Source organism: Sceloporus undulatus, chromosome 5 (genome assembly GCF_019175285.1).
Source record: "Sceloporus undulatus isolate JIND9_A2432 ecotype Alabama chromosome 5, SceUnd_v1.1, whole genome shotgun sequence".
Taxonomy (NCBI): domain Eukaryota; kingdom Metazoa; phylum Chordata; class Lepidosauria; order Squamata; family Phrynosomatidae; genus Sceloporus; species Sceloporus undulatus.
Window position 1 is genome coordinate 183951515 of NC_056526.1, and position 12982 is coordinate 183964496.

Genomic DNA, 12982 nt, shown 5'->3' on the forward strand with positions numbered 1-12982 from the left:
GCGCTTAGAAAGACAGTTCTTCTGGCATCCAAAGAGCAAGAGCAAGCCAATGTCCAGGGAAGAGGAAGAGGCCTCCTCCGTCTGCAGGGGTTTCTCCGCTCTGCTTTCTGGGCCCACCACAAACTCCAGATGCTTCAAAGCGGGGCCAAAGCGGGTTATCTCCCCAGTGTGGCCGCAGCCTCAGTCCAGAAAGCCAAGGGTGGCTGCGAACGAAGAGGAGCCTCCGGCCCCGAGCTCCACCTCCGGGGGAAGCTCCTCCTGGTGCTGGCCGGAGACTAGGGAAGGGGGGCCGGCCGGCAGGGAGGGAGGGAGGGAGGCAGGGACTGAGGCAGGCCGGCGGCCGAGGAGCAACCCTCCGGGGCTTTAAAATCCTGCTGGCTCCGGCGAAGAAGAGGAAAGCTCCTCTCAGGAAGGGAGCTCCGGAGAAAGGGCTGAGGGACTCCCTCCATGCCATTCCCTGGCAAGGAAAGCCCTGCTCTTGGCTCGCCTTGGGTCAGTCGGGGCTCTTTTCCCTCTAGTGCCCCCCTTTGTATCCCCTCCTTGTCTGAAGGGAAAGAGAGGGCGAAAGGAAGAAAGAAAGAAGAGGGAGAGAGGGAAAGTGGTGGCTTCTTTTGCTGCCACTGAAAGGGCGACCCACCCTTCGGCTCTCCTCTTTCCCCTCCTTTCCCCCCTTCATTCTTTCTTCTTCTTCCCCGACCAGGAAGGTTGTGTGAAGGGAAGAAGAAAGGAAAGGGGAAAAGAAGGAAGGAAGGAAAAGTAGTGGGTTTTTGGGGGGTTTGCATTCCACGGGCGACTTCTTTTTTCTTTTTTTCCCGCCAGGAAGGAAGGAGGGAAGGAGGAGAAAAAGCTGAAAAGAAGAAGGGGGAAGGATGAAGGAGAGAAAGAAAAAGGAGGGGTTTTTGGTGTCTGTTTTTGAAAGAGGGACCCACGCTTTCGCCTCCTCTTTCCCTTCTTTTTCCCCCGCCAGGAAGGTTTGTGTCTGAAGGGAAGAAGAAGAAGAAAGAAAAGGGGAAAAGAAAAAGAAAGAAAGGAAGGAAAAGAGGCGGTGTTTTGGCTTCCCATTGAAACGAGCGACCCACGCCTTCTCTTCCTCTTTCCCCCTTCTCTCCTTCTCTCTCTCTCTCTCTCTTTTTGGTGTGTGAAGGGAAGAAGAAGAAAAAGAGAAAAAGGAAGGAAAGAAGGAAGAAAAAGTGCCGGTGTTTTGGGTTCCCAGTGAAGGAAAGGAGACCCTTCTTCGCCTCCTTTTTCTTCCTTTTGAGTTCCCTCTTTCTTTTTCTTTTTTCCCGCCAGGAAGGCTGTGTGGAAAGAAGGAAGGAAGAAAGGAAGGAAGGAAGGAAGGAAGGAAGGAAGGAAGGAAAGTGTGAATAAAAGAGAGGAGGCAGAGGCTCGGCTTTGGCTTGTCTTGAAGCCCCTTTCCCCCTCAGGACCCCTCTCTTTCGCCCTCCTTTTTGGACTCAGCCTGGAGCCTTAGACCCGGAGGAAGAAGAAGAGAAGCGGCACCCAGAAGAGGAGAGAAAGAGAGAGAGAGAGAGCAGCCCAGCCATGGAGGAGAGGCGCAAAGGAGACCCCCGAAGGTAAAGGCAGCCTCCTCTTGGGGACCCCCCCCCCGAAAGACAGGAGAAAGGACCCGCTTTGGCCCCGCTTGAACTGCCCTGGCTCAAGGCTATGGCATTCTGGGAGCTGGAGTTTGATGTGGGCCCAAAGCGGAGCTCCGCTCTGGACCCCACAACAAACTCCAGTTCCCAGAATGCCATAGCCTTGAGCCAGGGCAGCAGCTAGTGACTACGTGCCCAACGTTTCCCTATGAGCAGGTATTCCCCAATGACTCCCTATGTGGGCACATATTCCCCAATGATTCCCTATGGGCAAGTATTCCCCAATGATTCCCTATAGGCAAGTATTCCCCAATGATTCCCTATGTGGGCACATATTCCCCAATGATTCCCTATGTGGGCACATATTCCCCAATGATCCCTATGGGCAAGTATTCCCCAATGATTCCTATGGGCAAGTATTCCCCAATGATTCCCTATGTGGGCACATATTCCCCAATGATTCCCTATGGCAAGTATTCCCCAATGTTCCCTATGGGCAAGTATTCCCAATGATTCCTATGGCACGTATTTCCCCAATTATCCCTATGGGCAAGTATCCCAATTGCTTCCCTATGGGCAAGTATTCCCAATGATTTCTCTCTGGGCAAGTATTCCCCAATGATTCCCTATGGGCAAGTATTCCCCAATGATTCCCTATAGGCAAGTATTCCCCAATGATTCCCTATGGGCAAGTATTCTCCTACGTTTCCCTCTCTGGGCAAGTAATTCTCCAATGATTCCTTGTGGGCAAGTATGGTTTCCCTATGGGCAAGTACTGTCATTTGTTTTGGTATCCTCCCTCCTCCTTCTTCTGGTAGTTATTGTGTGCCTTCAAGTCCTTTCCGACTTGTGTGTGTGTGTATTGTGTGCCTTCCAGACCTTTCTGCCCACTGGGGCTGAGAGAGCGTGACTTGCCTAAGATCCCTGAGTGGGTTTCCATGGCTGAGCCGGGATTCTAGGGTCATGGTCCCAACCCTCAAACCACTATATCACTCTGATTTATGGCAACTTTATCACAAGTTTTCTGGGAAACGTTTCTTCAGAGGGGGTTTGCCATTGCCTTCCACTGAGGCTGAGAGAGTGTGACTTGCCTAAAGTCCCTCAGTGGACCTCCATGGCTGAGCCAGGATTCCAGAGTTATAGTCCCAACACTATGCCATCCTGAGTTACAGAGACTTTATCATGGGTTTTCTGGGCAAGTTTCTTCAGAGGAGTTTTGCCATTGCCTTCCTCTGAGGCTGAGAGAGTGTCACCTGCTTAGGCATCTTACGGTCACTCAGTGGTTTTCCATGGCTGAGCTGGGATTCCAACCCTGGTCTCCAGAGTTGTAGTCCAGCACTCAAAGCACTGTGGCACACTGAGTTGTGGTGATCTTATGGGTTTTCTGGGCAAGGTTTCTTCAGAAGGGGTTTCTATGCCCAAGCAGGCTACTTCTGCACAGGAGGGATGGTGGTTGCCCTTCCTGACAGTAGGAGTTGTTTGACAGTGGAACACATTCCCTTGGAGAGCGGTGGAGTCTCCTTCTTTGCAGGTCTTGAAACAGAAGCTGGAAGGCCATCTATTGGGGTTGCTTTGATTGTGTGTTCCTGCATAGCAGAATGAGGTTGAATCGGATGACTCTTGTTGTCTGATTCTGTGAATCTATGCCTCTATCCTATAGCATCCTGGGATTTATGGTTTGGGGAGGCACCAGCACTCTCTGACCAGGCTGAATACCTTACCAAACTGCAAATGCTGGGATGCTGTAGGATAGAGTCATGGCAGTTAAAGTGCTGTCAAACTGGTTTAATTCCGCATTGTAGATACACCTCTTGTGAAATCCTATTCCCTCTACCTTTCCTGCCAAGATCACAAGGAGATTTGTGTGGTTGTTTCTCTTTCTCTCATCTCCTCCTCTGCCTCCCACCCTTTCCCTTCTCTACAACCCTTTGGAGTGGACTTTTAACCAGTGTGCCTGCCCTCTAGCATGACCCAGGGAGTTCCAGGGTGACTGCGTGGGCTGGGGAATTGCAGTCTGGATTTCATCCCCTCCCCGCCACAGTCCTAGTTGGATGCTCTAACCACTACCCGCCAAAGGCTAGGATGGAAATTGCAGGTGAGATTTCCCCTTAGTTTCCCAATCCCAGAACTCTCTTTACTTTTACTTTATTTTATTTATAGCACAGCTTAAAAAGAGAAAAAAAAAACCCCACACCTCTTTGCTCCTAAGGCAGCTGACTGAGTTTAAATAATTTATAGGCAGAGAGAAGAGAAGGAAGGCAAGGGTGTGCATAAAAGAAAATAGAGCAAGGCATTCCCCCTGGGGATGAGAGTGGTCAAATGGGAAGTAAGATATAGAAAAGTGTGTGCTCTCTACAGCATGTGAAAAATGTCTCTTCCCCATCTCACAGCCACGTGTGTGTAGAAGGGACTGCTGTTTAGGCATTGGGGGTAGATGAAGGGAGTAAGGTTGTTTGGGAAGAGATTCAGTGCTTAACTTCTAACATGAAAGGTCCCCCATTTCTTTCCATCTTTCAAATGCATAAACTCACCTGAAAATGGCAACTCCTGGCTACCTTTTCCTTTTTACTAGCATAAGTTTACAAATGTCTTGAAGGTGCCTACATGATTGTGGGTTCTTTTGGCTTATATTGTGAAAGCTCTTTATATATGCTCTGAGACCTGTTATCACATAACACCTTTGGCACGGCTAACTCTTAGCACTGAAATATGCACTGAAGCTTGAAGAATTCTGGAAAAGGTGAAACAGTGTAGAGTTCCAAAGAAGACGTGGAGCATTTGGGTGTTAAATGAGGAAGAGAAGAATGCTATTTCTGAGGTTTAGGAAATCAGTAGGGCTACAGAGGAGTTAAGAGAGACAGGGTAACCAGAAAGTAAATTGGGAAGGTAAACGGGGATGCCCTGATAGGCCTTGGGGTGATTGAATGAATCCTTAGATCACCAAAGCTTTTTGATGGCTAATTGCTTCAACAATAGCAACAACTTTCTCCTACAACCCAGGTTGTTGAAATGAAGAAAACTTTGAGGGAAAACCAGGAATGGATTTTTGTGTGAAAGGGTTGTGAGCTATGATCTGATGCTGAAAGCATATTCCTGGCCTCAGGTGCACTTGGAGGTGTGTGTGGTTCCTTAATGTTAAGTGTTTACTCATGGTTTACTAGTGCACTTTATTAGGAGGTCACAGGTATGAATTTGCAGGAACTAAGCAGAACACTGGATGACAGCGAGTCTTGGAGATGTCTCATCCAAAGGGTCGCCATGGATTGAGATCAACTTGAGGGCAGTTAACAACAACAACAACAACTTGTGGTTTGTTTCTCTTTTTGCATAGCTGGTGGGTCTTGGGATTGTAGCAAGAACTCTGAAATCTGCTGGCCATTGGTTTAAAGGTGTGGTATGAAATTCACGGGGTCCCCATAAGACTACAGGCAACTTGAAGGCACATCCATGCAAAGGGAGTTTCAAGATTAACTTGGCAGGAAAAGAAACAGAGGAAGGAGTTGGGTTGGTTGTCCAAGGATTTCTTTAGGGCTAGTGGGTGCTGGATATAGGTTGCAAGCTTGGGGAAAAGAGGCTCCAGGGTGAGCCACAGGATTTTGGAATGAGTGGAAACAGATAGTCAAGGGAGAGTTGCTGAAGTTAACTATATACATGTATATATTTGAGTATCAGGGCTGTTAGTCAGAAGTATTTGACCTAAGAAAATGTATTCAGAACAAGTGGAATATTGGGATTGGTTGATACAAGCTTTTTGGATGTTTTTTTTGGGGGGGGAGATTAATTTGAAGTGCGAAGTATTCAGGTACAATTTTGATAGGAGGAGAAGTACTGTAGTTTAGAATAACACTGATGTTTATGATATACAAACCAAATTTGGGGAAGGAGTTAGAGGGCATTTCTGATCTTGAGGGCAATAGCTAAATTGTACTGAATTGGGGTAGATTGGAACACAGGGACTTGTCATGAGGGTTGGGGTTGGAGGCTGTTGGGCAATGGTGGTCCCTGGCCTAGTACTGGTCCTTGAGCCATTGGCTGCCTGACCTTGAAGGGTTTCTAGGAAAGAAAGGAACAATGTATACCCAATGAGCACAAGTACAGTACCAGACCGTGGCACATTGAGAAAAATAATAGTTGCCAGTCTTCCCGTCAGATAGCTTGGGCAACATTGCTGTAGGACATCCTTTGCAGATGGAGCTTAGAAAACTTACTTTGTTGGACCACAGATCTCCCAGACAATATGGACACTAACTAAGCTGCCTCAGAGATTCTGTGTGGGAATGGTAGTCCAAAAAGTATCTTTTCCAGTTTCTGGTTGTAGGGATGACAAGAAAGATGCAGGAACCTGAAGGCACTTGGGGCTGAGCAGAGCAGTTGGAGGACAAAGAAATGTTTCAATGGCAAGTGCTTCTTCTGCAGTTTGTTGTTATTTTTGTCGTTAAGTTGACTTCAGCGTATGGAGATCTTATGAATGAGAGCTCTCCACCCTGCAATGCCATTCATGTATATAATGGTTCTACAGTTTCATAAGCAATGCAGAAATCCCAGAGTACACAGTCTAAATTAGTAAGGAAGGGAGGGGGATAGTAGTGGAATGTTAGGAGATGGTCTTTGAAGGCAAGAAATATGAAATATAGCCACAGGAGGCTGAACTCTTGAACAGAGCACAAGCAGGCAGGAAGAGGTGTTTAAATTTTTCCTCTCTGACTCCTGCTGCTTGCTCAGTCTGAATCATCTCACTCACTAGTAGCTTTTTTCCAGTGGAGAAGAAGTTAAAAAGACATGTATATTTGTTTCCTTTGCAGCAAAATTAGTGTTTGTGTATGTGACTTTGAATAGAAAAATGACTTGAAGTAAGGGCCACTAGTGATAGTGCTGTGAGCCAGGAGAAAGTAGCAAATTGTGGTCTGGAGAAAGTAGCAACTTGTGGTCTAGAGAAAGTAAAAACACATAGCCATGTGTAAAACTGTGGTTTGAAGTGGTGATAGGAGTGGTTTGGCAATATCCATTGTAAGCTGGATGCATCTGAATTACTAAAATATGGAGCAGCTGAGAAATGTGGCATCGAAATAGATGGATAACCTAAAGAATTTTGGTCTGAGGATGCATTGCTGAAGGTTTCAGTGGAACTGTTTTTCTTCCTATTTTGTCCCATCACATTGTAATGCTAGTATATCTGGTCAATGATGACAATGGATAACAATGTTTTGCTTTTGTTTTTTGGGAAACTTTATTTTATCTATGTTTGTTAGATTTCTACCTATCTATCCAGGGTCACCCACTTTTACTAATGTACTAGACATAGGCTTTCCTCTAGGAAATGATGGAAGAAAGAATGTGAGTCTTGGAGCTAAGCAGGTTTAAGAGAGATGTGGGCAGATGTTTGAGGATTTTTGGGCAGAGGGTACTGTTTTCAGTTGATGGGGTTGTTTTGATACTAGTCAGACAGACCACATTCACAAGTCCTAGTCCCTGGGTAGGGAATTTACCTTGGGAGCTGCTGCATCAGTTTTGTTCATGTATTGTTGTTAACTGTTTTCCTGCCACTTCGACTTATAGAGACTATGTGGATGAAATGCCTCCATGATTCCCTGTTCTCGACTGCCCTGTTCAGGTCCTGCAGGCTTGGGCCCGTGGCCTCCCTGATTGAGTCTAACCATCTGGCCTGCAGTCCTCTTTTTCTACAGCCCTCTACCTTTCCCAGCATTATTGTCTTTTCTAATGATTTATACTTTCTCACGATGTGTGATAATCTCAATTTAGTTATCCTGGCTTCCAGGGAGAATTCAGGCTTGATCTGTCCTAGGACCCATTTGTTTGTCTTCTTGGCTGTTCACAGTATCTTCAGCATTCTTCTCCATCGGCATATCTCAAATGGATTTTCCTTCTATCAACCCTCTTCACTACCAACTCTCACATCTGTACATTGCAATGGGGCTTGGACTATCCTCACTTTATTGTTCAGAGTTCTATCTTTGCACTTTAGGATCTTCCGTAGCTGCCACTCCCAAACCTAGTCTTGATTTTTTGACCACAGTCTCCATTCTGATTTACTTTTGATCCAGGGTTCACAAATTCTTTCTGAATATATGGGGGAGAAAGAAGTATCCCTCACCTTGTCTCCTCTGCCGCTCTAAAAGTATCTTGCACCTGTTTTTACACCCAGCTTGATTTGTTAAGAATGATGGCATTCTCTCTGGGTGTTGATCTCACTTTTAAAACAGAAGAACTAAAACTTTGTACTGAAGATTATTCACTATATTTCACTTTTTTGGGTACACCTGGATAATTTCCATGGGGTAGGAAGCCATGAGTAGTTCCGTCTTCTTTCTAGAAAGAACCCAAACAGATTGTTCTCTTATTCACTTGGTACCTGTGCACAAGAAAGTGAAAGCTAATACAGTATATAGGTAGTTTGTGCAGGAATAAGAAAAAATAAATCTTGTCACTTTGCTTAGTTATGGGTTTTGCCACACAGGGGTGCTGGCGCTGGTGTTTCATGTTTATGTAGCTATTTGTATGTCTGGCTCAACACCTTTTTTGCAATGTTTCTGTCATATGCAGAATATAATATTGTAATATGAAAAACTGTTGGTTGCATTGTAATAAAAACTGTTTTCTCTCTCTCTCTCTGTGTATGTGTCAGGACTTTGGAAACCAGGGTTTGAATCCCACTGGGCAAGTCACACTCTCTTACTGCAACAAGTAAACACTATTGGTTGTATTGTACTAAAAAGCATCTCTCTCTCTCTCTGTGTGTGTGTTTGTCTCTGTGTGTAAAAATTGCTGTACTAAAGATGGGCTTCTTTGAGAGTATTGCTTGGAAAATAGCAAATGCATCAATCTAAAGTTCAAAATCCTCACTTCTCTGTACAGGATAAGTAAATATACTGCGTTGTCTCAAGTTCTGATGGCTTAATTTGTAGAATGGTGGTTTGGAAATTAGATCTGCTCCTCTCTTTGCCTGTGAAATGGTGTTATATGGCATTTCCAGTTCACCTAGCACTATGTTAGCATTTAAAAAAAAAGAACATGTAGCAGAGAAATGCAAAAAGAAGACATTAAAAGCCAATTTCTGAGGAAATACATGTCCATAACTGAGTTAGTACCCTACAGTCTGATCTGCCACTAAGAAGAAATATTCCATGTCGAGAGCATAGTGGGATTAGTTTATCACACACCCTTCTTTTTTGCTTTCTTTGAATGAACTTCCTGCTAACTCCAGTGTGCTGCCTGTCCTCATTCTCTCCTGCTAAGCTTGCTGTCTTAGTATCCTTTTGTTCTCTATATTTCCCCCCCTGTTACATCATTATAATGTTGTAATAAGCCTGCTCTTTGTTTAAAGTCCCCCCTCCCCTCCCCTCACTCCCCTGATTTGGTTTCTGTTCACTCAAGTCTTCACTGCTGGGTGTGATCAGAAGTAGTATATGTAAATGGCTCTACGTTGGACATAATAACTTCATAGAAGAAGGGTGGAGGTTGTAGTCATTAGCAGACTGTACTGAAATTTAGATAACTATTTTTCTTTCATCACAGTAATGTTTATAGTATAGGCTGTTTAACTTGAGTCATTTGAGTTTGCATATTAGTAACTGCATCTGATCTCAATCTAGAATGTTATCTGTCATCTCCACTGTTGTTTTTCCTCCTTTTCTCTTATGTGGTATAGTTTGGGTGAATGCAGGCTCTGTTCGCCTGTTATCTGGATTACAGAGGTCAGTTCCCAACATCCTGTCACACTGTAATGTGACCAAGAGACAAAACACTAAAAGAGGCCTGTAGAGATGGAAGCAGGGTTGATTTTTATACTGTCCAGCAGGGCATGGCGGTGGTGGCAGTAGTAATAGATGGGAGCTGCTGTTGCCTAAGTTGTTGTTAACTGCCTTCAAGTAGACTTCGGTTTGTGGTGACCCTGTGAATGAGACCTCCTCCAAGGTCATCTGCCCTCAACTGCTCAGGTCCTGCAAGCTCAGGGCTGTGGCCACCTTGATTGAGGCTATCCAACTGGCATGTGGTCTTCTTCTCTTTCTACTGCCCTCTACCTTCCCTAGCATTATTGTCTTTTCTAATGAGTCGTGCCTTCTCATGATGTGGTCAAAGTATGATAGCTTCAGTTTAGTAATCTTGGCTTCCAGGGAGAACTCAGGCTTGATCTCTTCTAGGACCCAGTTTATTTGTCTTTTTGGCCATCCATGGTATCCTCAGCACTCTTAGCAATAGCAAGTAGCAAGTACATTTCTATACTGCTTATCAGTGCACTTAAGCACTCCCTAAGTGGTTTACAGTGTGTAAGTTAATTGCCCAACAAGCTGGATACTCATTTTAGTGACCTCGGAAGGATGGAAGTCTGAGTCGAGCCTGAGCCCCTGGCTGGTATTGAACTCTCAACCTTATGGTTTGTGAGTGAGTGGCTGCAATGCAGGCATTTAACCACTTTTCTCCAGCACCACATCTCAAATGAGTTGATTTTCTTTCTATTCACTTTCTTCACTGTCCAGCCCTTGCATCCGTATATGGTGCTGGGAGATATACTGGTTAACTGTTGAGTTTATATCTTTGCATTTAAGGATCTTATCTAGTTAGTTCATAGCTGCCCTTCCTGTTCCTAGTCTTCTTCCGATTTATTGACTAGAGTCACTGTTCTGACCAATGACTGATCAAAGGTATGAGAAGTTGTGTTCAGCAACTAGTTCTTGTTCATCTAGGAGCAGCTGCAGGGGGAATCGAAGTAACATATAGAAAGTGGATTTGCTACCCCTGTGGTAGCAGGTCTTCTGGCTTCCCCTGGCATGTTCAGAAGGGGAGACCAGGATTAACCTCTACCCACCACATTACTCCCTGTTGTTGTTGTTGTTGTTGTTGTTGTTGTTTGCATTCAATTTGTTTCCAACTTATGGTGGTCCTAAGGCGAACAAGATTTGTTCAGAGGAGATTTGCCATTGTCTTCCCCTGAGGCTGAGAGAGTGTGATTTGCCCAAGGTCACCCAGTAGATTACCATGGTTGAGCCTGGTCTCCAGAGTCATAGTCCAACACTCAAACAACTACATCACACTGACTTTCACCCCTTTACTTTTTTCCATATACATGAATGTTGAGAAGTAAATCAGTGCATATGGGACAATGCTGATTGTGGTGAAGGCAATAACAAATCCCCTCAATTCTGTGTGACTCAAGCCTTGCAAGGTTCCAGCATGGGTTTCAGGATGTCTGTGCAGGAGATATTCCACAGTCCACTGCAGACTCATTGTGATGTTGATCTAAATAAGCCCACACAAATTACTAACTTGCACTTTTTTCTTTAAAAACTAGATTCCTGGAAGCTAACTTGATCACCGGGAAGCTAGTTGGCTATCATAAAAGGGAAACTGAGCTCTCTTCCTTCTCCAGAAGCCTGATGCAATTCTTAGCCCACCATAGAGAAGACGGTTTCTTTTCTGTGGCAGCCTACTTTGTTTCTGGGTATTGAGCGCCTTCTTTTTCCTTTGCACATCTAGGAACGGATGACAAACAAGTGCTTAAATCCAAGGTTCATTTGGACTCCTTGAGAACAGGATTCATGGCCTAGTGCACTGGATGAGCTGATCTACTAGATCAACTTAGGGATGTCATATTCTCTCAGCCTCAGAGGAAGGCAAAGGCAACCCCCCTCTGAACAACTCTTGCCAAGAAAACTCTGTGATATCTTCACCGTAGGGTCTCCATAAGTCAGAAATGACTCAAAGGCGTAGAGCAACAACAAATTCACATGATTCTTTCCTGTAAAGAAATCTGTGTGGGTAATCCATGTGAATGAGTCTTGTTAGAGAAAATTAGGAACGAAGAGAGAACATTTGTAAATTGTGATAAGAAGTCAATGTAACAACAACAACAACAACAACAGTGCCACCTCTTTACATGTTCTGTGGCCATATTTCATTTCTCTGATGTTTATAAGAAAGCACAGCATGGTAGATCATAGAATCCTAGCGTTGGAAGAGACCCCAAGGGCCATCCAGTCCAATCCCATTCTGCCATGCAAGAACTCACAATCAAAGCATCCCTGACAGATGGCCATCCAGCCTCTGTTTAAAGACCTCCAAGGAAGAAGACTCTACTGCTTTCTGAGGGAGTGTGTTTCACTGTTGAACAGCTCTCTCTGTCAGGAAGTGCCTCCTAATGTTTAGGTGGAATCTAGCCAACAGGCTAAGGGAAAACGCCTTACAAAGGGCCAGGAGATGAAAGTCTTGAAACATGCAGTGAAGGAACCTGAATGAAAAGCAGGTAGCTGTGGGGAAGTCACAGATGCCTGAGGATGAAAGGGACAGTGCTTGGAAAAGTTATTTTTTTGGACTACAGCTAATAGTTGAATCCTTCAACATGGCCTCCTGGTTATGGGTCAGGTCGGAAAGGAAGGGGGGGGGTTTCTTAGAATTCTATTCCAAAACAGATTTTTTCCCCCAAGCTTGAGAAAAGACAGACGATACCAAGAGCAGAGAGAGCTAGTGATCAAAGAAGTTCAAAGTTTGCTTTCTGGTAAACTAGGGCTTTTCTCGTGTAAAGCAAATATTTAGCTTACAGATAGGTGATACCTTTTTGCTCAGCACATTGGCTGAAGACAGTGTTTGCCTCTAAGATACGTTGTTCTCAAACTTACCTGGTTCTTACTGGGGGTGCTAGAATGTAAGTGGAGAGAATGTAGTTACAAAAACAGCTTTTCTATCATGGATAAGCCAGGTTGGGTCCCTTAAGGGTTCACTGGCTTCTCAGTTTGAATAGATACATTAATAAAGAAGTGTAGATAGTTGCTAGGACTTGATTAGTGCTAATAGAGATTTATAATGCTGCAGTGATCTGGTAATATCCGACGCCAGGCAGTTTTGAAAAAAAATAAACAAATCTAATAGTCTAAATTATTTCTTAATGAAAAAAGAAGAGGGAGGAAGCTGCTGTGTACCAAACATTCCTTCTTGGTAGGGAATAAATGTTATGATGAAGTACCTCATCCACTTAGCTTGGAATTAATGAGGATAAACTGGATGCATGCTTCTTGGTAATAGCTACAATCTCCAGTTCTCGTAAGTGCAAATTGCCGCCACTTTGTAATGGTTTCATTGTTTAAGAGAATGTGTAAATATTGACAAGAAATTAATGGTTTGCCAGGTTGAAATTTGCAGCTCCTGTGTCCAACCATCTGTTGCAATTAAGGCAGCCAGATGTCCAGAGTAGTGTACAGATGTACAAAAATGGGGCAGTTTGTTCAGCATTAAGTCAGTCTTCATTCTTGGATATGCCACATCCAGAAACAGAATTGTCACAGTGTGTTATGGCCTTTAGACTCCAAACTCACTCAGTTTTCTCCTTAACCAGATAAGTAGCTCATTGAGATGTGAGAAAGAACAGGTGAGCCTCC

At 44.5% G+C, this 12982-nt stretch overlaps 1 protein-coding gene across 5 annotated transcripts in view; it reads left to right on the forward strand.

The window, feature by feature from the left end:
- Window positions 1-322: 322 nt before the first annotated feature.
- The window catches only part of SLC4A4 (solute carrier family 4 member 4), a 243332-nt gene continuing 230672 nt past the window's right edge, over window positions 323-12982 (forward strand). For 4 of the 5 annotated variants that reach the window (XM_042470501.1, XM_042470504.1, XM_042470503.1 and 1 more), the window contains exons 1-2: window positions 323-492; window positions 1291-1574. In XM_042470501.1, coding sequence (XP_042326435.1) covers window positions 1543-1574 — 32 coding nt within the window. In that variant the 5' untranslated portion in view covers window positions 323-492; window positions 1291-1542. Of the gene's footprint in view, window positions 493-775; window positions 1575-12982 lie in introns of those variants that run through there. The other variant, XM_042470502.1, reaches the window with a different exon arrangement.